The following is a 24,463-nucleotide window of genomic DNA, read 5'->3' as shown; positions in this document are numbered from 1 at the left end:
GTCCGCGCGCGCGGCACTTCCATTGGCAGAGGAGGGTCACGTGGAGGCACTGGGCGGGGCGCGCGCGGGACCGAGGCGGAACGCGCGCGCGCGCGCGAGCTGGGGAGGAGGGCGAGGGAGGAGCGAGTCGAACTTTGGTGGCGTTGGCGGCAGCGGGAGGGGGAGGGGTGGCCGCTTGACAGCGGGGGGAGGGGAAGGGAGCGGAGAAGGGGGGGATGGGACGTGAAGCGGGAGGGGGAGGGGCTTCGGCGAGCCCAGAAAAACGACAACGCGAGAAAAATTAGTATTTTTGCACTTCACAAATTAATGACCATGAGCTCGTTTTTGATAAACTCCAACTACATCGAGCCCAAGTTCCCTCCCTTCGAGGAGTACGCGCAGCACAGCGGCCCTGGCGGCGGAGACGGCGGCCCGGGCGGGGGCCCCGGCTACCAGCAGCCCCCCGCGCCCGCAGCCCAGCACCTGCCCGCGCAGCAGCCCCCGCTCCCCCACGCGGGGGGCAGCCGCGAGCCCCCGCCTCCTACTACACCCCGCGGGCGGCTCGCGAGCCCGCCTACCCCGCGGCCGCGCTCTACCCCGCGCCCGGGGCCGCCGAGGCCGCCTACCCCTATGGCTACCGCGGCGGCGCCAGCCCCGGGCGGCCCCCGCTGCCCGAGCAGCCCCCGGCGCACGCCAAGGGCCCCGCGCACGGCCTGCACGCGAGCCACGTCCCGCCGCCCGGCCGGCAGCCCCCGCAGCACCGCGCGGCGCCCCGCGCCCCCGCTGCGCTGCGAGGCGGCCCCCGCCACCCCGGGCGTCCCGGCAGGGGGCAGCGCCCCCGCGTGCTCGCTGCTCCTGGCCGGCAGGAGCTCGCCCGGCCTGAAGGGCAAGGAGCCCGTGGTGTATCCCTGGATGAAGAAGATCCATGTCAGCGCCGGTACGTGGCGCCGCTGGGGAGGCGCGCGAGGGAGGGTGGGGACCAGACCAGGCTTCGAGCTGCGGGGCGGGGGTTCAGAGGGTAGGGGACCTCGGGAGGGGAGCCCCCATCTGGCCCCAGCTACAGGGGGATGTGGATGCGTGCACGCCAGCCAGCCGCCTGACCCCAACGTGAGAAGCCTTTTGTACCCGGGGTCCCTTTATCGGGAGATTTACGAGACGCCAAACTGTTAGGGCAGTAATTATAGCCCCCATAAATTTAATTGCCCTGGCAGAGGCTTCAGGCCATGTGTCTTTGAAGCTTTTCTTCAGCCCCAATGCCCAGCACCATTCTTTATGGCTCTCGGGTGTTTCCCGTTGTCAATAGCCTGTGAAACATTTTCTTTGCCGTTTTATGTATCTTGCGTGAACTTGGTGTCAGGTTATTATATAATGATGATGTCCAATTGCTCTTCCCCACCCCACCTTCTCTCTCCTCCTCCTTTCCCTCTCTTCCACTCCCTCCTCCTTGGCTTTCTCCTTCGGGGTTACGGGCGTTCAGTCAACCCCAGTTATAACGGAGGGGAGCCCAAGCGCTCTCGAACCGCCTACACCCGGCAGCAGGTTTTGGAGCTGGAGAAGGAGTTCCACTTTAACCGCTACCTGACCCGGCGGCGCCGCATCGAGATCGCCCACACGCTCTGCTTGTCTGAGCGCCAGGTCAAGATCTGGTTTCAGAACCGAAGGATGAAGTGGAAGAAAGACCACAAACTGCCCAACACTAAGATGCGATCCTCCAACTCCGCCTCGGCCTCTGCAGGCCCACCAGGGAAAGCACAAACGCAGAGCCCGCACCCCCACCCCCACCCCCACCCCCACCCCGGGGCCTCCACACCCATTCCCTCCTCCATATAGTCTAAACTCTAGACCAGTTCTTTCCCTCACCTGTTTTTCTCCTCTCTCCTCCTGCCCCTTTTCCCATCCACCCCTCCTGTCTGGACCATAACAGGCCCCAAAGCAAAACCTAGCTTGGTTAAAGGGATAATAAAAAAGAAGACATTATCCTGGTAAGAGTGTGTGCTGGTTGCCACCCAAGGGAGGACAGTGGCCAGGATGCTGGCTGGTGGAACAACCTGCTGATCTGAACAAGACTTCCAGGTTTGGGTACCTGAGAAGGGACGCTTGGCAGCAAAAATACTTTTGAGGTGGCTGAAGTCAGCGGGGCAACCAGTGCGGACTAGGGACATGTTCATATAGATTTGTGGCAAGCAGAAGAAAACAACAGACCCTTCCTCACCTTCCTTACCGCCCCTTCTTCCCCATTAAGGCAGCTCATACAAGCTTGTATTGAACTGAATAAAATGGGTAGACATTGTGGACCTCGCAAGATTATTTAATTCTCAAAATGTATAGACCTTGATAGTAGGTGTGACACATTAGTTTCCTTTTCTTGCATTTATTTAAAATATTGTTGTAGAGATACTATCTTACTCTGAGGCACAATCTCCGGGGAGAAGGGAGTGCGTTTAGACCCATATGTGACTGTAAAAATTGTGGTGTGGCTATATAGAAAGCCATGTGCTAAGAATAAACTCTGTTTCAAAAAGCATTAAAGTTCTAAGACACATTTGTGTGTTTCCTACTTTTAATTTTTTTACAAAAAGTTCTCTGGATTGAGGTGCTTGACCTTGCATATAAAAATCTTGTAGATGATGGCTTGAGTTGTGTTCTTGACTTGACTTGGATTCTGACTGCTCACATAATTTGTGTGAGTGTGTTCAACTTCAGCTGAACTCTTGTCAAGTTTGACCTACTGTGGGAAAAGTTCCAAGGAGCAGGAAGACTCTTGAGCTCTGAGAGAGCGCCTCTTCTTCCCAAACTTGGCCAGGCTTTCAGGCTTCAGCTCTCTGTAAGGCATAGAAACGTGTCCTTCCCTGCAATGAAAGGTGAAACCCTGCGGTGCTGTGGGCCCAGGAGTTTCTGCAGCTGTTCTCCATGCTGAACTCTGAGCACACTTGGAAAGAAATGGTCCCTTTGGTATTTATTGCACCTTCACACTTAATCTGCCTGTTTCCCTGGAGATAAAAAATAGTTTTTGCAAAGAGTTGAGATTGCTTTTCATTTCTTAGCTATTTTTAAGGTCCTCTTCGCTAACTACAGCTTGGGAAGTTTTGTTTGTTTGCCTGTTTGTTCCCTTCCCTCCTTACGTCTTTCTTCCTTTTTGAAAAATAGGCTAAATATCCTAGTTCACCCTCCAAAGTTTCTTCCGAGGAAAGGAAAAGCATAACACCACAAAATGCACCTTTAAGCGAGGTAGATCTGGGAGTCTTTGCTGCTGGAGGAAAAGTCAAACTCTGAAGGAGGACCAATTTCCTCAGATGTTCTCAGATCTTCTTGCCCCAAAGAGAGACCTAGATTCAAAAGATTGAAAAAGTCAAAACCATTTCTCAGTCTCCACAACCTGGTATTTGTTTACTGATTAACAAATCGGTAAAGAGGATTTTAGGCTTGGTTGCCAGTACTCTGCAGCAAGATATAGAAAACCAGTGCACACCAGCTTCAGAATACTAGAGCTGCCACCTGGCTTGAATGAGTGCAGTTTTCACTTCATAGAATAATTTTAGCAGAGATGGGAGGGGGTGCTCACCTACCTCTGCAATGTCAGAGGACTGTTAAGCACATTTTCCCATCAGTAGCAAACCCTTAATCAATGGTCAATGCTGTTCTCCTTTTGCCTCTGCAGGCAAAGGTGGTCAGCTCACCTAGGAACAAACCAGTTCTGAGAGGAAAGTGATTGACACCTGTCTCTGAGGGGCCTCCAAGAAAGTACAGGGGCAAACAAGCACACATCTTCCCAAGTCAGGGCAAACTTGGCATAAGGTGCATTTTGCAAGGTATGAATGGCTGCCAGGGATTTCTGGAAGCATTGTAACTTCTGCTGAGACTTATTAACCCTCCTCCTACTACACGCACTTGTAAAACGAAATTAAATCATGCTGAAAATAGCAATTTTCCCAGGAATCATTAATCACCTCATGCAATAAATACTTCTTTGTAATTCAACAGCAATTCTGAAAGGCATTCTCTGGGAAAAGTCTGTGGAGAATCGAGGGATCTTCTTGCAAATAATGTGGTCTCGGGCAAAGACGCAGCATCTTGGCTGTCTGCTCAAAAAATGCCTAGACTCTCGGTGGAAATTGAGTGTCGAGCTGCAAAACCTCAAATGGCAGATTATCATCATTTAAGGTAAATTCTTATATTTCTCCTTTGTAGGGAAGGAGGGACTAGGGCATTCATTAACTTCATACTGGAGGCAGATGTATGAGGGGTGAAAGGGGTAATTTTCTTTCCCTTACTCTTATAGTCTCCAGGAAAGGAAGAGACTATAGTTTTTCTAATATACTAGGACAAAAATGGCATTTTTTCTCTCAAACTTTCTTGATTATTAATGTGTTGGTAAGTTTCATAAAGCCAAAATGATGCAAAAATGACCCAAATGATTGTCATTTCTTCAGTGTTTTGCCTGTTTCAGGTTTGGTCTTTAAGGGTGCTTGTTAGAACAGCTTAGAAAATCCCACTTTGTGCTTCAAAATCATGCATTGTCTGCCCTTTGCTAGGGCAACCATAAGAGTTCATCCAGAGGACAAATTTTCTATCTCATTAATTGTTTTTTTTTTTTTTTTAAGCGAACCCTACTGGCCCCTCAAACCCTTGACCTTTAAAGACAGTATTTTGTGGAGGCTCTAGAATTCTCCTACCAAGTGGACTGTTACACATGCTCTCCTCTTCTTTCTCTTTCTCCCTCCGTCCTTCTAACATACGCTCATCTGCTTTCGTCCTAGAACCAAGCCGTGTGTGACTCTAGAGATAAAAGTTTTGTCAACATCTGAAATCAAACTAAATCGGATAGGAGACACTTTAATGGTCACAGTTTGAATTAAGTACTTAACACTCTCCCCCCTGAAGAAAAATGGCACTTTGCAGCCTCTCTTTCCTAGTTTTGCTGAAATCTACGATATACCCGGTGTTTTATTACAGCAGGAATTCAACTGTGACAGGCATAGTAGAGTACTTAATACCCAGGATGGAGCTCCTGGGAAGATTACCTAGATATATGGAGAGTGGGTCCTCTGCACACTGCCACTGACATTATACCCAGCTGTTCCAGGGTGCCCGTATTCCCCCACCTCGCGGTCTGCTCCTCAAGGGGTGAGTATCACCCTGCTCCCCTAGGCTTCCAAACTGTGCTGCTCATCTCATCGCTGCCTTCCCTCTAGCAGTTTCAACATAGAAACAGATCAATGACTCTTTAGAATGGGAGAAAAGAAAAACCCCAAAGAATCAATGTAGCCAACAGGAACCAGGGACATCCTGACTGATGGATGCATTCTGTATAGGCAATAGGCGTGGGGTGGTTTTTTTTTTTTTTATTTATTTCCTTGGTGGGTCTCTGCATCCCTCACTATAGCTCTGTATAGAAGAGTTCACCTTTCCCACTGGTTGCTTCTGCTGCCCCATTCTCTATATTATATACTGGCACAAGAAAAACTGCTTCCTCTCTCAAAGGATATGGCCTGGGAAAAATAGGAAAGGAAGAAATGTGTATTCTATCTCCTGGACAGTATCAGGATGGCTACTGAGGCTGTTGTGAAACATTCTAGCCTGAAACTTCTCTCTTGGAACCCTGGCATCACTTCTTTTTAAGGCTTCAAATTCATAGAATAACCCCTTCCCCCCTTTCAGGACTGCCCCACTCTTTCAGGGATTGATTCTTGGGACTAAAAGAGATTCCCTGATGGGAGGAATGTCCAAGGTTAAAGAGATCTGGAGGCCATTTTGGCTTAATCTTTTCATGCTACAGATGTGGAAACTGAGGCAGCTGAATGACAGCCCCCCCCCACCATGTTCTTTATGTTGATGGGTCTGTCCTTGAATAGAGCCTTTGGACTAATCCTGGGGTTTATTCTGCTGGAATGGACATATGCCTTTGGGCAAACCCTTGGTGTGGAGGCCTGTGGAGGCCACAGGTGTCTGGTGGCTGGGGAAGAAGGTTAGGTTCTTGCCTGATGTGCCATCACATCAGCCCTGGGGGGATTCTGTAACCCAACTGCCTAGCCAGGACACTGAGACAGGTGGGCTGACCTCTGGATTTATGAGCACCAGGAAGTCAGGGCACCTGCGAGAAGAGAGTGGTGGGCTTCCCCCTGTCCACAATACTAAAAGTACCAGAATACCTAATTCTACTATGCTGTCCCAGAGATCTCCTTGACGGTGGCTTGTCTGGTAGCTGGTAAAGGGAATCTGCTTTCCAGACTAACGCTGGGAACTAAAAAAGCCAACCAACTGAGGACCCTGGTTGCAGTAGATAAAGGTGTAGAGCCTGTTGGAGGGAGATATTGAAATTGTAATCTTTGAGGTCACGTGACTCATTAAATAATTAATGCGGATTGTCAGGAATGGATTGGAGTCTTCAGGGCCTCACTAGGAATGAATCTCTCACAAGTGAGACCCCAACTTCCTATTTGACTTTTAAAAACACATACCCTCATATTTATCTCCAAAGGATTTTAACTCCTGCAGGAGGGCAGGAGACAGCCTTTCAGCAGGGGGAGATCGGAGGTGGCTGGCCCACTCAGGGTCTTGGGGCTTTTTCTGCATTTTCTGTGAGTCCGGGGAGCGTGCTGCGTCCGGGGGAAACGTGAGTTCGGCTCGGGTTTTCTGCGGTCACATCCTGGTTTTGGTGATGAAGTGGGACGGATGCGCACACAGTTGGTAATGTTCTGATTCACACTGGGGAAGACTGCGGAGATACCACAGGATGGGCGCGCGGCTTTGTTCAATTTTCCCGGTGTTCATAAATCACCCGAGCAGCGCCGGGCGAGCGAGGGAGCAAGGGAGCGCCAAAAACCGCGGAGAGAAAGAGGCCACAGCGGCGGCAGCCATTGTGGAGGGAGAGACCTGGGCAACATCTCTTTGTGACTTATTAGTCTGAAGGATTTATGGCGAACAGCAGCCACGAATATTTGACTTGGGGATAAGGAAATAGCAACAACAATGATAACCATAATAATTACAATACTGCCAAGCCCTCCGGGAGGGGTGGTGGTGGCAGTGGTTGGTGCTTAGCGGAGATTTCTGGGGCAAAGTCGAGTGGCAACGTGCAGAGTAGCTAAGCCCCACCTTGCTCAGGGTCAGGCCAGGAGTCCCAAAGCCAGGGGGACACTCCCTGTGGAAACACAGGGGGCCAGTATGCACAAGAGAAAGGGGCCCAGCATGGATTCTGACTCCCAAGTGCCGGATGGAGGAGGGCAAAGAGGGGCTGCGCCAAGGCCACTTGTTCAGTGTGCTAGGGCGCCCTGGAGTCCTGAGATCAGGGGACTTGTCAGCCATTTGGTAGCCTCTCTTGATGCTTTCAGCAGCATTGCACGGAAGCAGGATAGCCATTGGGGCTTGTTGGGGACAGGCTGGAGTCTGGGGAGGTTGCTCAGGCTTGGGTGAAGGGTAGTAGGTAGGATAGGGCTGTGGAAGCAACCCACCTGGCAGTCCCAGCCTAGCGGAGAACTTATGCAAGGCAGGACCAGTGTGGAGGCAGATACTTTGCCCCTTCTGCAGTCTTCTCTATTCCCTAACCATCCCCTCCAAAGTTGGCTGATGGCTGGATGTCCCTTTGCTAGAGGGCAAGAGATAGTTGTAAATGTCGTGGGTGGGGTCAGGTGGCAGCAGAATTAGGGCATGGAGTGAATTTATCACTGCTGGGCGAGGCAGAGCTGGGTAGGCCCCCCTGATCCTGTATTGTCCCAAGCCTGCATCCTTCCAGCTTCCTCTATTTCCAGTAGTCAGAGTTGGCCTGCTCTGAGGAGACTGGACACTGCCGTTGTCCCCCAGCCCACTGGGACAGAGAGGTGCTGCACCCAAGGCTTGAATTAACTCCAAAGATAAAACCTCTCAAGACTGCCCACCGCTTGTGGACTTAGCCTGGGTCTGATTTCGCGCCAACAGAATTGCGCTCTACTAGTGAGGTTTCAGGAGAGTCGGTGATTGAATGCTCCCAGACAAGGCTTCCCTTTGTTAGCAAAAGAAAATAAAGCATGCATTCACATTCCCTGAGTTGAGGTGCGTGAGGAGCTCTCGAGCAGAGCTGGCACCACCAGCAAAACCTCTTTACTTTTCTACCTTCCTCTGCCACCTTCATTTTCTTCTCCTTCCCACCCTCTCCCACCCTCCACAAAAAGAAAGAAAATGGAGAGTGTGGGTGCGGAGATGGAGTATGTATTTATTTTACAAAAATAAATCACCATCTTCAGGCCATTTGTAGACTGGAACCTTTTGAGCAATGAGCGCGACGCATGGACGAGTGCTCTGGCGACTCCTCCGTGTCCGCGTCACCCTGGGGGCCACCCTGGCGCCCGCGCCGGCGGCGCTTCCAACTCCGGTCCTCCAGCTCCTTCCTTAGCAGCCACTGTACGTTCACTCTCTGCTCTGCTTTTTTTTTTTTTTTTTTTTTTTGTCCGCAGAGCGCCCGGACACCGGAAAAGGCGATTTCCTGAGCGCCCGGAGTTGGAGACTATCCCCGGTTCGGTCTTAATCATCTTTCGAGGTAAGCGCTCAGCCAAAGCTCTTCGCTGTGCAGGGCTTAGCAGCCGGCCTCTGCGAGGAGTATGCGCTCCCTGGCAGCCGCAGCCGGTTGAAAGAGGTTCTGGTCAATATTTAACTTCGGAGGAGTTTTTGGAGCTGGGTTCCCTTCAGCTGCAAGCCCGGAGGATGCCGGGCTTCAAGTGGACAAAGAGTCTGCCCCAAAAGCGGCGTTGTGCAGGAGGGGCGTCTGCAGAGACTAAAGACGTGTGTGCTCCCGTGGGGGTGGCTCAGAGGGGTGTGTTTGTTTCTAGCGGCAAACCCCCAAACAAGCCACTGCACGGAACGCACAACCTCAGATTTGTCTGGACAGCAGGACAAACGCAAGTAGAGGCCACGGGCACAGCGACAGCTGCGTGGGCCGCTTTCCTTGAGGACTATTTGCAGAGCCTTGGAGATTGTGAGTTCGGAAATTGTCACCAGTCCCACCTCCGCGTTGAGGAAACTTGTCTCGCCGCCTTGCAGTGCCTTCTACCCTTTTGCCTTTCTTTGGCTTGAGGGAAGTTGCTGCATCTTAGGTGTGTAGGCCTTCGCAGGCAGCGGGTCTTCTCGGTTCTTTTGGCCAGGCTGATCTGCTGTTGTTTCTATGGGAAGAGGACCGGTTTTCTGTCTCGTCTCGGCGTTTTCTTCTCCTGTTTGGAACAAGGAAAAACTCTTTAATTTTTTTTTAAAGTTCTGGCTTAATTTGTTCTTTTACTTTGGGATGCAGGGAGGTAATTACTGTGGTTTATTACCTTGTAAAAGATCCATAAATTTCGTGCCTATTTGGGGGAGGGGCTGCTGGGATAGCTTTCGAAAGCTTGGTATGAAGGAATTGGTTTGCTTTGTTCTTTCGGCAATGATTTCTTCTTAAAAGTTTTCTGATATTTTGTTTTCTATTCCCTGGTCCTCAGTCTTTTCCTCAAATTCGCCCCCCAAATAGATACCAGGTTGTTAATTAATTGCAACATACCACTCTTGGATCCTTTAAAGCTGACATGGTGTTCTAGATACAGTTGTTTTTATATCAGATAGGAAGTAAACAGTAATGGTAAAGCTGGGTGGGTTACTTTCTCAGCTACTGTATATCTATATCAAGTATAGAGGGAACATCTCAGGAAATTGCAACTCAGTGTGTACATATGATCTGCATCTCTGCACACATCAGAATCATCACATGGACAAATAGTTACAGGAGTTTGAGACAGTGTATATAAAATGATATACACATCCATATGTGTCCAGAGAAGTTGGAGTCCATTTATACTGCAGTTGCACCCACAGGAAATATGTCATGTTAAATAATAATCTATAACCTACACCACAAAAAAAAAAAAAAAGGGAAAAGAGCTTTACCTGACACTGAACAGAAAAACCACTAGAGTTAACTAAAGAGAGAAAAATGTTAAGTGTATTTTTGACAGAGAAATCAGATTGCAGTGTTTGAATACAGATATATCTAATCAGCCAACAGCCTTGCAAATATTGACTAAAGCTCTATCCATAGTTACCGCTCCTTCCAAGACAACTTTCTGCCTACTTTGGCTCTGGTGGTCTGGATCCAGAGCCTGTGTCCTTAGTCATAGCCAGGAGAAGTAAATGGAAGGGGACTGGCCACTAGGTTTCCCAACCTGGGCCTGGGTACTTGAGCATCTCTCTTCTTCCTCTGGAACTGAACTTTAGAAGGCCTATAGCCTGGCTCCAGGAAAGTGGATTTCAGTGTGGAAAAGGAAGATTCAGTTGCCCGGTTCCCCAGTGACTTACCCAGATCTCAGTCTCTCTTACTGAAGCCAGTTTTACCTCCTGAGTTAAATTTCCTTTAACCTCCTCAGAATTACCCCTTTTCATCCCACCAAATCACACCACTCTACCCCAAGTCCTAATGTTAATTGTTAAACAGCAGTTGGAGCATTAACTGGGCTGTTAATAATAGTGTGGAGGCTCCTTTGCTGGAACTGAGCTGCCTGCCACTGGGCTCTGCTGGCGTTAAGGCATTTTCCTGAAGGGTACCAAAGACTTTTCCCATTGATTTATGGCCTTGGGAGTTTTTTGGTTAGCTCCAGACTGTTCTGAGAGTTCTGAAGAGGGCCCCTTCTCATCTTTGAGTTAAAGCCTCTGAGAAAACTTTGTTGGGGGGGGGAGGGGAGTTTTCAAAAAGATTGGCAATACTTTCAGATCCTTTCTAGCCTGTTTGGAGAGTTTAATGTGAAATATTGGAGGGACGAGGATAATATATTAGTGATCTGAGAGCTTGGGAGATTGGAAATTGCTTTTTGGAAAACAGCCTTTGGTCCTGTCATCTATCCCTCAAACCTGAGAGGAGCAGGTTTTTACTTTAGACTCTTTACTTTTCCAGCTCTCCAGCTTGTGAGCTGGAAAAGTTCATATAGAGATTTTCTCCCAGCTAGAACATTATTGGAATATTGCCACCAGCTTAGGCCAGGGTTCACTTCCAAGGGATTAGGTCTCCTTCTCTTTTATTGCCCATCTGATTTGGATACCCCCATGACCAGGGCCCCTTACTGAGGGCCTTACATTCTCACCAGGCCCCTTCTGTTCCCCTGCAGGGGAGGAGAGGAGAGCAAGAATCATGCACAGCCTCCTGTAGCTGCTACAAGTGAGTCCTCACAGTTAGACCTAGCCAACTAAAGATCCACTCTCAAGGAACAAAAGAATTTGGCATGAGGATTTTGCCACCACAGAGCACTCTCAAAGTTCAGAAACTAAAACCTAAAAAGAGGAGCTTTTTAAGCAGTTCATGGGAGGGTGAAGTGCTGAAATCAGTGGACAATGTCACCAAGCAGAAGGTGGGAGTAGGAGTGGGGGAACTTACTTGTTCCAGTCAGTTTCCCCCTGAATAGACTTGGTCCAGTTCAATATGCTGGTGAACACAGAGTTGTCTTAGGGGAGGGTGGACAGCCCTGTCTGCAGAGTCCCAGGCTGTCTTGTGGGTTAGTTCAGGGGATGCCAGCAAATGTTGGGTGTTTTTTTTTTTTCCACCTCTTGCAGAAACAAGATCATTTCCCTTTACATTTTTCAGTGTTAGAAGCATGTTCAGTGTCAGAAGCCTATAATTTCATGTATCACTCAGCTATGCACTGAGGAAGTGCAGGTTTGGTCAGGGTACTGGATCCTTCCAGATTTTGCAAAACCCTGACCCACCACCTCTTTCCTAGGGGGCCTCCCAAGGAACAAAACCAACTGGACTTGGAGGAGGAGGTGCCTTACCCTTTGTCAGGTAATTATGGGCCTTTTGGGTTTATCCAGCGGCTGTGGTGTATTGCGTGGGTGTTAGCAAATCCATTCAATGGCAGACAGTGAGAGAGTCCACTGACTAGGCCAGTCATTACTGGGTTTTCTTCTGGAAACAGGGCCTGGGTCTTGTCTTCCCATGTTCCAGTCAGCAGGCCACAGAAGACTGGAGTGCTGGGTATTGTGGGTTCAGCTTGTCCCCAAGCAGAACACTGTAAGGAAAGTTATGTGAGCTTTGAGAATAAGGATAGTATTGCTGTTCCTTTGTGTTTGAAGTGTGTGTAAAGAAATATAAGCGGAGATAAGTGGCCTGGCATGGCACGTTGGTGGGGGAGGGGGTGGGGTGCCGCCCCCCTGCGTCCAACAGCCCTAGACAAAACTCTTCTCTGCTGCTGGTCAAGGTCCCCCACTTCCCCTCCCCCAAATCTCAATGTTCTTGCTTGGAAACCTAGTTCCTTCAGTGATTCCCTATTTCAAATAAAAGGATTTAAGTTGACGTATGACCACGTGAGCACATAATACAGCGCATTATTGTGGCATTTGGAGCGGAGACCCAGGCGGGCTTCGCCTGTGATTACGTTTTCTAGATTCTCTACAGAGCGAGAGCTTCCCCCCCACCCCTCCGCACCCACCTCCTCCTCCTTCCCCTTCTCTGGAGAGCGCTCTCCTAGTGGGTTGCAGTTTTCAACGCTCATGGAGCAGTTCTGGGCGAGCTAGCGGATGGGACTCGAGGCTACACCAGGAGGATGGAATTTATTTTAAGGTATTTCCGCTGATTGTTCATATCTAGAGTGAGTTATGGCCGTGAGAGACAGAGGTCAGGCGAGGAGACCCTGGTTCACGGACAGGACCCTCCGTCCCGCTCTTCCTTTGTTTCTCCTTTAGAACTGAAACCATTTGAAAGATTCCCAGGAGTGGCTCAGACTGAGTTTCATTCCCTAGAAAGTGTTGGGGATGTAACCAAAAAAAAAAAAAAGGTGTGGGAGGGGGCGGCTGGGGGCTACTAGGTGGGCCCGGTGGCCTCCAGCGCTCCGGCGGCTTTGTCCACTGCAGCGGGGCAGGGCTTGAGTCGTGGGGCTGAGCCCCAGGCAGAGGGATGGTCCTCGAGCGCCCACACGCACCAAGGTGGCCCGCGCGCAGCTCGCCGGCCGAGACTGCCGGGACTGAGTGGGGGCTGGGTCAATGAGAAGGGGACTCGCCCCCAGGTTGGCGGTGTCTGCCGGCAGGGATGGAGGATTAGGAATGACCTGGGCAGCCAGAGCAGCTGGGAGAGGGAAATCAATGAGTGTGTAGTTGCGCTGCCATTTTATTGATGATGCTTCGGGCCACTTTGTTCAGTGCTGGGTTGCAGGACGCCCTTTCCTACAAGCCAGACCGAAGAAGCGGGGGACCCAAAGGACGCGCCATTGTTTCGCGAGCACCCTCTGCCCTGGTCCGGGTGGAGAACAGCTCAGATGCAGGAGAGGTTTGGAGTGGGGGCAGGCGTGCTGGACGCCTGCAGGCTTGCTTATTCTACCATTAGGAAGACAGAAAATGATCCAGACCTCGATTTTGGCTTATAAATGCGCGAGGCCTGGGTGCCCCCGCGCTCACCCCTGTTGCCCCCCGCAGCCGCCAGGGAGTGTTTGAGCAGTGGCTGGAGCGTCCTGGGCTGAAGGAAGTCCAGAGGCAGAGTCCAGAGGAAGTAAAGACAGACATTTTTTTACTTCAGAACCCCAGAAACACGGCGCTGTAGCCAGGACGGAGGCAGATGAGAGTTAAATGGTGTGCTTCTAAATTACTGGGAAAGCCTGATCTAATTGGGCTTTGGGGACTCAGCACTCCTGGGGAGGATAGGAACTCTGAAAAGATGTTGGAAACTTCGCTTTCCTCAGCTCTTGGAACTCTGAGGCCAGAGGAAAGGGGGTGCCTATAGAGAACCCGGAATCGCATTTGCCTCCAGACGTTTTTTGTTAAGCCTTATTATTATTATTATTTTTGTACGTGGGGGGGGGATCAAATCAGGTTTCCCCTACTTGAGTAAGATTTACTTTCCCATAAAGGAAGGGCTGCTCTGCGCCGCCCCCACCCCAACACCCATGCCGGCCTCAGCGCTAACCATGTTTAACTGAGGCCATTTCAAGTGCTCTAAAACACCCCTTGGAAATAAAATGTAAGCTTTAATTGCTGTTCAATTACTTGTCAGCATTTCATATGATTTATGACCCAGTTCTGGTGCATTTTTGACCCAGTTAAAGACTCATAAATAATATAGTTTCACTAGAAAGAATGAGAGAGGGAATAGAGGTTTGTTAAAGGCATCTTTTTATTGTCGCTTCAGTGCCAGCAAGCAGAATAAATATCTAAGGATGGACTCTTGAGCCATTTCTGTATAAAAGTGTGCGCAGTAAGAAGCCAGTAGTCCCATTTATAGAGCACCAGTTGGTTTTTCCTCCAAGGGAAGAGCTAAAGTCACTCATTACAGCTAAACTGCAGCTATAAAGTAGGCTAGTCCCCTTTTACCATCAAAATACCAGCTTTGCCTACACAGGCAAGGCTATTTCCTTCGTTATTTTCCCTCCTTACGGTGGGATTCTCATGCGTCTTCGTGCCAACAATTATTCCTCACCTTCCTCTCTGGCTGCGCACACAGCCTCGGAGGCACCCGCGGCCCTGCAGACACGTCCACAAGGAGACCCCCTCGAAGGGTAGAAAGGGCCAGTGCACCTTCACTGTTCCATACATTCTTCTAGTGCTGAAGAGGTGTTTTCTTCTAGTCCCCATGGGCCAGAGATCGGGAGTAGGGGGGACTCGGGGGGCTTGGGGAGCCAAGGGATCCTCTCAGCAAAGAAAACCTTAGTGGTTTTGGCGGAGCCGGGTGAATCGCTGGGAGATTTGCCTACAAAGGGCACAGCGGAAGCGGCGGGTCACTTCTGGTGGTGGAAATCGATAGGCGGTAATTTCTTTTAAAACCAATAACAAACAAACAAAAAAACCTTCAGCGATTCCAAATTGTTTTTAAAATCACCTCCCTGCCTTGCTCCAAAAGCCAGTCCTTTGGATTTCAGAAAGGCCTGCACCCCAGCAGTCTGTGTGCCAGTAGCCCGACCCCAGTCTGCAGGTCGGAGCTCCTCGTTTATCCGCCGCCACCCGCCACCCAGAAGCCACCTAGTCGGGGGCGGGCGGGCCGTGGCCGGAGCTCCCGCCCCGGCGTTCCGTCGGCTCCCGCAGATCGGCAGGTCGGGGCTCTTCGCCCGGCGCGGTTGGCCCGGCAGGAAAGGTAGGGGCGCTGGGCGCCCCAGACCTCACCCCAGCGCCCTCGGCTCCTAGGCCAGGGCCGTTCCCGGGCCTGGCAGGTTCAAACAGAGAGCCGGCCTCCCCTGCAGCTGGCTTAGCTGAGAAGGCGGTGAGAGTCGAGTCAGCAGTTTGGAGGAGAAAGTGCGGGTTGATTATTGACCCACGCCTTCTTTCTTCAAACGCCACAACCCAGCCGGCCGGTTTGAAGAGAAAATGCCGCCGAGCGGATTTTTGCGGCCGCCTCTCGCCTCCTACGCCGCCCGGCTCCCCCTTTCAAGTTGCGCTGCCGCAATATGCCATAAGGAGCAAGTGTTTGCTGTTTTGTGCTCTGTTTACAGCTTTGGGGCGCCGAGTCATAAATCTTGCCTAGCCATAAATGACAAAAACCATTGGTATGCATGAGGCCACCCTAGCCCGAAGTGCTTTTTGATTTCTCCCTTTTCCTTTGGCTTTGTTTTTGCTCTAAGGTGACACTTTGACTCCCTGACAGTTTAAACATACTACTTATATTTTTAACACCTTCCTTTTAGAAGGACCGGCCGTTGACACCTTGGAATTGCACGAAAGCTCTATTTCTCTCTTTTCGCCACACACCCCCCTGGCAGAGTTCACTTGTGAATCTGGGAGTGGAGGAGGCGTTCGGAGGGAGAAGGAGCAGCCTCCTCAAATTTGTGGCACTATTACCAGCCACGCTCGGGCCCGATCCCCTGCTCGGAGTCCCCGGGCCACACTAATTAGGAAAAAATGTGTGTCATAGATGCCGGTCGTGTCGGCGTCGCAGCTTCGTGGCTTTCCCGGGAGTGAGCTTCGCGTCTGTGCAGTGAAATGGGCACTGGCGAGCGGGAGACCCAACTTTCCAGGCATCCCGTGTGTACCTGAGCCCAGAGGGGCCCATTGCACTGCCGGGATGAACACCGCGCTCGCCAGGTTACCCCCCCACCGGCGGCCGGGATTTCAAGGGCTTCTGATGAAAAATATAGGCAGCCCGGCTGGTTCTTGGGAAGTTTCTCTAGAAAGCAGGTCCTATCCCAGCTCCCCACCCCCCAAGCTTGACTTGAGGTTCTCGGATGGGGTTTGGCAGGTGAGGTAAACTGTCCAAAGTGTGGGCAACTCCCTCCCGGCCCTCCTTGCCGGCGCCACCCATCTGGAAGTGACCAGGGCAGAGGGTGACGGGGTTTCTCAGATTCCTAAGAAATAGAGCCCTGCAAGAGAGCCCCTTTGTGAGAGCCTTTTGTCCTCATTAGCATAATTTTTCTGGACTTTAGTGACGCCTAGGAACGAGGGGAGGGAGGGCACGGGGGGCTGGGGGGGGGCTGCCCTCCTCTCCCCGCGGCGGCGCCCCCCCCTCGCTCCAGTCCCTCCCCTCGCCTCGGCCCCATCCCCCACGCCGGCCCGCGCTTCCCCCGCCGCCTCGGCCTCCCCTCCCGCCCGCCCCCAGCACCCCCACCGCACCCCCCGACCAGACGCTGCTCCGCGTGTAATATTCATAAGAAACATACCCAAGTCGGTGCCACTAGCCCAGGCAGAGCCCGCGCCGCGCTAGCGCTTATCTCCGGGCCGCGGCTGCTGCCCTCGGGAAGGGCAGGGGGCGGGGGTGTGGGGGAGGGGTGGGTGGGTGGGGTGGGTGGGAGGGGGGGTCCGAGCCGCCCCAGTCCGCCCTGGGCGAGCCGTGCCGGAGCAGCGAGGAGGCCACGCTCTGCGCCGCGGCGTCCGGGCCTCGGGGTCTCCCTCCCGCCCGCCGTCTCGGCGGATGCTGAGGGTCGGTGCCCATCCCGCGCTGAGGGGACCCGGCCGGGCCGCCGAGCCGGGCGGGGGCCGGAGCCGAGCCCCAGCCTGCGCTCGCGGCGCCCGTCAGAAGTTAAGGTAAGCAGGGCCACAACCGGCTGCGCTCAGCGCTGAATGGCGGAGTTTACGTCTCGGTGATTTATGGCTGCAGACTTAAATCTCGGTTCAAGAAGAGTTCACAAGCCGGAGCTTCCTTCCCGGCAGTGACTGATACCCTTACACTTCGAGTTCAAGCCGCTTTCCCATCCCCGCCCCCACCTCTTCCCTTTCCTCTAGCCCAGCCTCAACTTTTCTGGCTTGGGGAGGGAGGGAGGGGTGGCTAAAGGGACTGGGAGACTCTGGCCAGGCGTTCCCGCTCAAACTCGGGGTGACGGCTGAAGGTGCAAGGGGCAGGAGGGGAGAGAAGGAGCGGTGACGGAAGGAAGGAGGTTGAATTTGAACACATCTTCCAGAGAGACAATAGAGCTTGCTTCCTGCACTCAGTTTAGCCTCCTTAACTCCCTTGCAGCTCCTGCACCTAGGGCGTATTGTCCAGAAACACAGCTTTTCGGAGAATCTCCTCCCACCCCCAACCCTTGCTTAGGGTGCAAAGCAAAGTTTTCTGACTGGCAAATCTCCAACTTCTTTACTAGGTTGCAAACTTTGGGGGCTTGGTTGAGGGGAGCTACTCTTTGGGCCCCAAGGTAGTTGTCTGGTGACCTCGAACAATAGGAAAGACTTTGGTGGGCTCTCTGAGGTGAATTCATATGGTAAATTTATGGTGATGGTTGTATGCTCTTTGATTTTTAAAGATGCTGTTGTTATTTTATGAGACAATGCACACCTGGCTGAAAAGATTTAAGTAAGCAGCAGGCCAGTGTAGCTTGTGAGACTAGATTAGCAAGTCACTTGAAATATTGCGCATTCAAACTCAACTTAATTTTGTTTTATCTAATATCTTGCTGTTCAAGTGTCGACTAATTTTCTTAGCCTGGTGTTTTATTTTACACAAGCTAGTATCTTAAAAATTACAATGGCAGACATTAACACTGCCAAATGAAATAGGAGCTGTTTTTGTGAAAGAACAGGAACTGAGACATTAAACTGCTATTCAGTTTTAAATTTTACTTAATCTTTTATTTACTTTTGATCTTGGTATCTGTAGCTTCCTATCTATTTCCAAAAGAGAAACAATACTCCAGGGCTCAAGATCACTCACAATGATTGGGATAAGGGATGCAGTAATTTTTAATTGAAGTTCTGGAAAATTAAGTGTGCCTGTTTTCCAGATGTTGGTCAGATTGTTGGTTTAGTAATACAATCCAAAGCAGTCCATTATCAAAAACAAAATTATGATCCTCCCCTGGTAGATGCTCATTACCTAATTTTTTTCTTAGCTAACATAGTGTTATTCCTAGAAAACTTGAATAATCTAGGACTCAAATACACATAGTTGGGCCTGGACATGTAAACCCTTTTCTTCACTGATTTGTTATTGTACATCTTCTTAAATGGTCAGAGACACTAACATTTGAAAGAGAGAGAGAGAGAGAGAGGTGTCACAGAACTTTTCAGAGCTAAGCATGAAAGGTTGACTACAAAAAGGTTGAACACAAAATACAGATTTAGATTCTACAAATTCTTTCTAAATAAAAAGGGTTAAGGTTTTCAGTTGCTTTTTATATTTTCAGGATTAGCCTTTACTTGGTGCTTCTGAAGCAGGTAAACAGGCCAAGCACCAAATAGCAACAACAACAGCACACAAAGATCAGGGAACTCTGGCAGGATTTTATGGCTTGTGCTTCCATCCCTCGTCCAGAGCCAAATGACCCCCATACATCAAATTACATAGCAGTTTCTAAGACAGAACCTATTATCGTTAAGTTGGAAGGAGAGTTCAAGCCGTGGTCATGGAGATGAACGCTGGTTTTTCAGGTTCCTGGTGGGTTGTTTTTTTTCTCTAATCCATCATGTTTTAACAGGTAGAATTTGATAGTTGCCCTGAATAACAGCACCTCAGAAAGTCCTAGGGAGGAGAGGCTGGGGACCTTCTGTAACTGGGGAAAAGAGGTGGGAGTGGCTTGCTGGAACATGCCTGAGAAATAGGGAGAGGAAAGGAGTAAAGAATAATTCAGGATTTTAGTTGTGGCTTGCTGGAGGGGGTATTGTTGTTGGTGCCTCCAAACACAGGATGTTCCATCCAAAGTTTTCTCTCCCCCTTTCTGGCCACCAGGGGCTCCTTTAGATGAGGTGGGTCTGTTACTGCACATGGGTGGGTTGGCTGCCTAACAAACTCAGTAGCATCAAGTAGGGCGACTGACTGACCCCAAAAAAATTGTGCATCTCTCTCTTGGGTGCTGGAAATCCATGAAGGGGCTGGGCGGGAACTCACCCCATGTCAGGGTTCTTTTTGGCAAATATCAGTCCTAAAAGGCTTGGAGAAAACATTGGCGACCCATGCTCCTTTTTGCTTCCTCACCCTTTCTTCAAGATACCCCAGCGTGCAGAAGTCCCTGGGCTCTCTGAATGAGGCCAGGGAATACCCCAAGATCCCTCTTCTTTGGAAGAGGATTCTAACCCTGTTTCTTCCTAGCGCATCTGGCCTTTTTCTTCTGGATTCCAGCCTCCAAGATTGGGCTTCTAGCCCTTACTCATTCTCCTCCTCTCTCCCCGGAAACCACTCCCCCCCCCCAACTCTAGACGCAAGTTAAGCAAATATTTGTAGCTGCCAGTAAATTCCAGCAGCTTTTTATAGCGCGGCTCTCTGCGCCTGAGGCCAAGTCGTGCTGCTAAATATTGCTGACCACTTTTTCTTTTATGGCTTTCATGTCACTTAGCTATTGAGAGTAAGATGGATTTGCGCGGAGCCCTCACCGCGCTGCGCTTCTCGCCCCCCCAGGTCTGCGCGGGGCGGCCATTGGCGGCGGAGCGTCACGTGACCACCGGGGCGTGCCAATGTGCGCCCTCGCGGGTGTCAAGCCCCTGTCAGAGTGTGCGATCAAGATCTTGAAACAACGCGATGCAAAAAGCGACCTACTACGACAGCTCGGCGATCTACGGTGGCTACCCCTACCAGGCAGCCAACGGGTTCGCTTATAATGCCAGTCAGCAGCCGTACCCAGCGTCCGCGGCCCTGGGCGCCGAGGGCGGCGAGTACCACCGACCAGCTTGCTCTCTGCAGTCGCCTGCTAGTGGCGGGGGCCACCCCAAGGCACACGAGCTAAACGAAGCGTGTCTGCGCACCCTGAGTGGCCCGCCCAGCCAGCCCCCAGGCCTGGGCGAGCCGCCCCTGGCCCCCAGCAGCCCCAGGCCGCGCCCCCTGCCCCACAGCAGCCTCAACCCCCACCACAGCCCCCCGCGCCCACTCCTGCGGTGCCCCCGCCCCCCTCCTCAGTCTCCCCACCTCAGAATGCCAGCGGCAATCCTGCCCCTGCCAGCACGGCCAAGAGTCCCCTGCTCAACTCACCTACCGTGGCCAAACAAATCTTCCCTTGGATGAAAGAGTCCAGGCAAAACACAAAGCAGAAAACCAGCGGCTCCAGCTCAGGTAAAGGGATGCCTACCAGAGGAGGGTCCTCTGGCCTGGCTCTGGCCCCCAAGCCACTGGCACTACATTCTGGAAGCACTGGGACATTTCCAAGAATTCACTGCTGTTCCCCCTCTCATCCCCCCTTCACAAAGCTTCCAGATCTTTGAAAGTAGGGAGGTGACAGGGCTCCCTGTGCCCAGGAAGACTCCTGAGAGGAGTCTTTCTGGACTGCTCAAAGAGTAAGTGGGACCTAGTGACTTTGGAATCCCTTTTTGTTCTTCTCTTGGAGTGAGGATCTTTGAACAGAGCAAACCTGAGCTCCATTATCTTTTTAGCACATTTGTAAGGAAACACTAACAGCTACCTCATCTTAAAATGTAGCAGAATAAAAGTAGGTCTGATCACTTCTAGTCAGAATGAATGCTTTGCCTATAATCAGTACCTAGTTTTAATTTTTGGCCCAGCAGATGGAGTGACTGCCTTACCTCTGGGAAGGCCCTACTCAGACTTAGTTCAGCCAGGGATCTCCTTGAGAAGGGGATATGGACTTGTCATCCTAATGGGGGCCACAGGAGGCCGCCTAGTATTGGGCTTCAGTGGAGGATAGGCCCCAGGTAGTGGGCTTCCACCATCGTGGTTACCTTTGCCCTTGCCTTCTCCAGTTGTCAGTGCTCTGCTCTAAACCTGAGTATCTGGAACCCTCCACAGCCAGAATTGGAGGGCCAGAGAAGACAGGAGGACACCAGATCAGTGGACAGAGCTGGGACAGGCTGCTTGATGACCTGGAGAGCCCTAACTAATATGAACCACAGCAGGGGGCTGGACCTCCCCACCAAAAATGAACACTTTCAATAGAATGTCTTCCTTTGGGTGGAGAAGGTCTTCCAGGTTGGGGCTTCCACTCCTTGCATCTCCACTTGGTGGACTAATGAGTGGCCAGTTGCTGGGTAGATTAGTGAGTGGCCAGTTGAGGCCACTGACCAGTTCTTCAGTCAGCCAGCGAGCAAGGGAAAGGTGTATCGAGTGTTTGTTAGGTGCGCCACATTGTGAAGGGAATGTAGATTATGAGACCTGCCTACAGAAAGCCTGTAGTCTGAGCGGTCAAAAAATCAAAATATGAGTTATAAAAGTGAGTAGCTCAAAGAAGAAATATAGACAGACAAAAGAGGGCAAACTGGAAGTTCTACTTTTCTGCCCTTACTCCCCCAACAAAGCATGGGGGGCCATGCTTTGCAGCTTGACTGAATGAGGGGGTAGCTACCCAGCCCCCTCGCTGTCTGGCCGGGGCAGAAGGCAGCACCTAGTTCTTCTTTCCCGGTTTTGGGCTCAGACAGACGGAGGGATCCAGAGGAAGGAGGGGCCTGGCTGGGCCAGGGACTGGGCGGGGCGGGGCCGGGCAGTCCCTGACGCCACCCTTCCCCTCTCGTGTGTCCCCGCAGGGGAGAGCTGCGCCGGCGACAAGAGTCCGCCGGGGCAGGCGTCGTCCAAGAGGGCGCGCACGGCCTACACGAGCGCGCAGCTGGTGGAGCTGGAGAAGGAATTCCACTTCAACCGCTACCTGTGCCGGCCGCGCCGGGTGGAGATGGCCAACCTGCTGAACCTCACCGAGCGCCAGATCAAGATCTGGTTCCAGAACCGCCGCATGAAGTACAAGAAGGATCAGAAGGGCAAGGGCATGCTCACGTCCTCAGGGGGGCAGTCCCCGAGTCGCAGCCCCGTACCCCCCGGCGCGGGCGGCTATCTGAACTCTATGCATTCGCTAGTTAACAGCGTCCCATACGAGCCCCAGTCGCCCCCGCCTTTCTCTAAACCTCCCCAGGGCGCCTACGGACTGCCCCCGGCCTCCTACCCCGCACCCCTGCCCAGCTGCGCGCCCCCGCCACCTCCACAGAAGCGCTACACCGCGGCGGGGACGGGCGCAGGGGGCACCCCCGACTACGACCCGCACGCGCCTGGCCTGCAGGGCAACGGCAGCTATGGGACCCCACACTTACAGGGAAGCCCCGTCTTCGTGGGGGGCAGCTATGTGGAGCCCATGAGCAACTCTGGGCCGACCCTCTTTGGCCTAACTCACCTCCCCCACGCCGCCTCGGCGGCCATGGACTACGGGGGGGCTGGGCCGTTGGGCAGCGGCCACCATCATGGGCCCGGGCCGGGGGAGCCCCACCCCACCTATACGGACCTTACTGCCCACCATCCTTCTCAGGGAAGAATTCAGGAAGCCCCCAAGCTCACCCACCTGTGATAATTGGCTCGGGGCTGCTCGCCAGGAGAGTCCCTCCCCGCCCCCCCCCTTCTTCCTTTGCTTTTTCTGTTTTGTTTAAGGTTCTTTCTGCCCCTCCCTTTTCTCTCTCCGCTGTCTCCCCTCTATTACCTCCCCTGGTTTTGTTTTCTTTGGTAACAAGTTTTTATAGTTTATGTGACGTAGCAATCTTGGTTGCTGGAATGGCTGTCAGTATCAGTAGCGATATTTATCTCCTCCCGCCCCGGCTCGGCCGCTGGCCCTGCACTCTTTACCTTCTCTTCTCTTTGATCAGAAACAGGGTATATGAACAAATTTTCTAGTCGAGTTCTTCAATGTGAATTTGTTCGTACATTATGGCTCCCGAGGGGAAGCGATTACTTTTTTTTTTTTTATTTTTAGGGTTTTTTTTTTTGTTTAAAAATTGCACTTCTTGTAAAGAGCGGAAAAAAAAAATCAAAGGCGCTTTGAAACAGGGGCTCCCTGTGCAAGGATAACTAAGTGTACGTCTTTCCGTGTGTGTATGCTGGTGAACAGTCAGATTTATTTATATTTTTTTTGCAAGCATTGAATAAGTTTTAAATATTATTTATCCCCATCTGTTCGTATTTATATTAAAGAAATTCTGTACCCTGGTTGTTCAGAAGGTTTCTGGGCCTTTTGTTCAATGGTGTATTGGCGTACATAGGAAACATTTATTTGAAAGGGAAATATAATTCCTTTATAAAAACGGTAATGATGCAATAATACCAGAGAGGTTCCAGCTTTTGCAAACAGTGATTTCGGTTTGTAACATCCGACGAAACCGATAAATCAGTCTGTAAACCCGAAAAATGCTAGATTTGTTTTGAGAGTAATACATTCCTTGCTGCTCACATTCTGAGAAACAAAACAAAAAAAAAATAAAGTCTTTATTCTGAATAATATCCGTGTGCAGAAGGGGTTCTTTGGCTGAAGATGGGGATCTGCGTGGAATTCCGGCGGTGATGAACTGGCTGGGCAGGCCGCAGCAGCCCTCCAGGTCCGGCTTGGGGCTTGGTCAGGCGACTCGTGTGGGAGCTCGGCGGATTCTCGGAAGGCAGCCGGAGCTCTTAGCGGCAGCAGTTTTGGAACCGCCCAAGCGGCCAGCCCGTCGGGCTGCCTGGTTCCCAGCTGCCACGGATGCCGGCTGCGGGCTCTGGAACTGCTGAGTGCGGGAGAAACAATGGCTGGAGGCGCGGCGGGGCGCCCAGGTGCTCGAGAGGGCCCCACCGAGGAATCGGGCACGATTGTCTTCTCGGAGATTGTCCTCGGATCAAAGCTTTACATCCCACGCTTTAACCGGGGGAAGAGCCTGCAGCAAGGAAGATGCGGAGCACTTTCCAGGAGCAACCGGATTCCTCTGCGCCAGGAAGAAAGAATCACTACTAAAATCGCCACTTGGAGCTAGGCAGTTAGAAAGAAAGCGAAGCTCGCCCAGTTCTCCAGCAAAAGGACGACTGAGCTCAGAGAGGCCTCCCTGAGCCTTCCCTGGACTGCTCCAGCCCAAGCATGGACTCTTGCCGCAATTTAGGATTTGGCATTCTCAGAATTTATTTCCTCTCCTGTTTTCCTCTTATGGCCCCAGGGAGAGGGAGGCAGGAGATTGGAATCCTTCTAATAAAAAATGCAGTTTTGTAAGTACTTCTTTCATTTGATGCTCTAGGAGCTAACATTACCTTTCTGCTCCTGCATCGAAGACAGGCCTGCCTACTGACTGCTTGGCAGAGGCAAAGGCAGGCACAGGAAAGTTAAATATTTTCATCTTAAAGGATTGCTCCGAGAAGGAATCAAATTCAGAAGGTGCAAACCTCAGAACTGGACACCTCCCAAAGCTGGAGGTGAGGAACCACTTGCGTCTGGGGATCGGGAACATC

The 24,463-nt window shown here is 51.6% G+C and overlaps 2 protein-coding genes and 1 long non-coding RNA gene across 3 annotated transcripts; 2 read left to right on the top strand and 1 right to left on the bottom strand.

The window, feature by feature from the left end:
• Nucleotides 1-249: 249 nt before the first annotated feature.
• On the top strand, nucleotides 250-3,967 carry HOXA4 (homeobox A4). Its single transcript, XM_037509598.2, is given in 4 exon segments — nucleotides 250-511; nucleotides 514-748; nucleotides 750-916; nucleotides 1,457-3,967. Coding segments are annotated over 4 exon segments (960 nt in total). The 5' UTR covers nucleotides 250-306; the 3' UTR covers nucleotides 1,810-3,967.
• Nucleotides 3,968-8,145: 4,178 nt separating this feature from the next.
• On the bottom strand, nucleotides 8,146-16,612 carry LOC119243678 (uncharacterized). Its single transcript, XR_005124801.2, has 3 exons — nucleotides 16,533-16,612; nucleotides 11,734-11,969; nucleotides 8,146-9,158 (listed from the first exon to the last, which is right to left on the bottom strand). It is a non-coding gene; the product is annotated as an uncharacterized LOC119243678 (long non-coding RNA).
• HOXA3 (homeobox A3) lies at nucleotides 12,484-23,661 on the top strand. The gene is given in 4 exon segments (XM_054692436.1): nucleotides 12,484-12,520; nucleotides 19,697-20,093; nucleotides 20,096-20,344; nucleotides 21,766-23,661. Coding segments are annotated over 3 exon segments (1,332 nt in total). The 5' UTR covers nucleotides 12,484-12,520; nucleotides 19,697-19,816; the 3' UTR covers nucleotides 22,572-23,661.
• The last annotated feature ends 802 nt before the right edge of the window (nucleotides 23,662-24,463 follow it).

The sequence above is a fragment of the Talpa occidentalis genome, unplaced genomic scaffold (assembly GCF_014898055.3).
Source record: "Talpa occidentalis isolate TD23 unplaced genomic scaffold, MPIMG_talOcc4v2.1, whole genome shotgun sequence".
Taxonomy (NCBI): Eukaryota; Metazoa; Chordata; class Mammalia; order Eulipotyphla; family Talpidae; genus Talpa; species Talpa occidentalis.
Note: the sequence above shows the minus strand (reverse complement) of the source record. Positions and strands in the feature narration are given on the sequence as shown.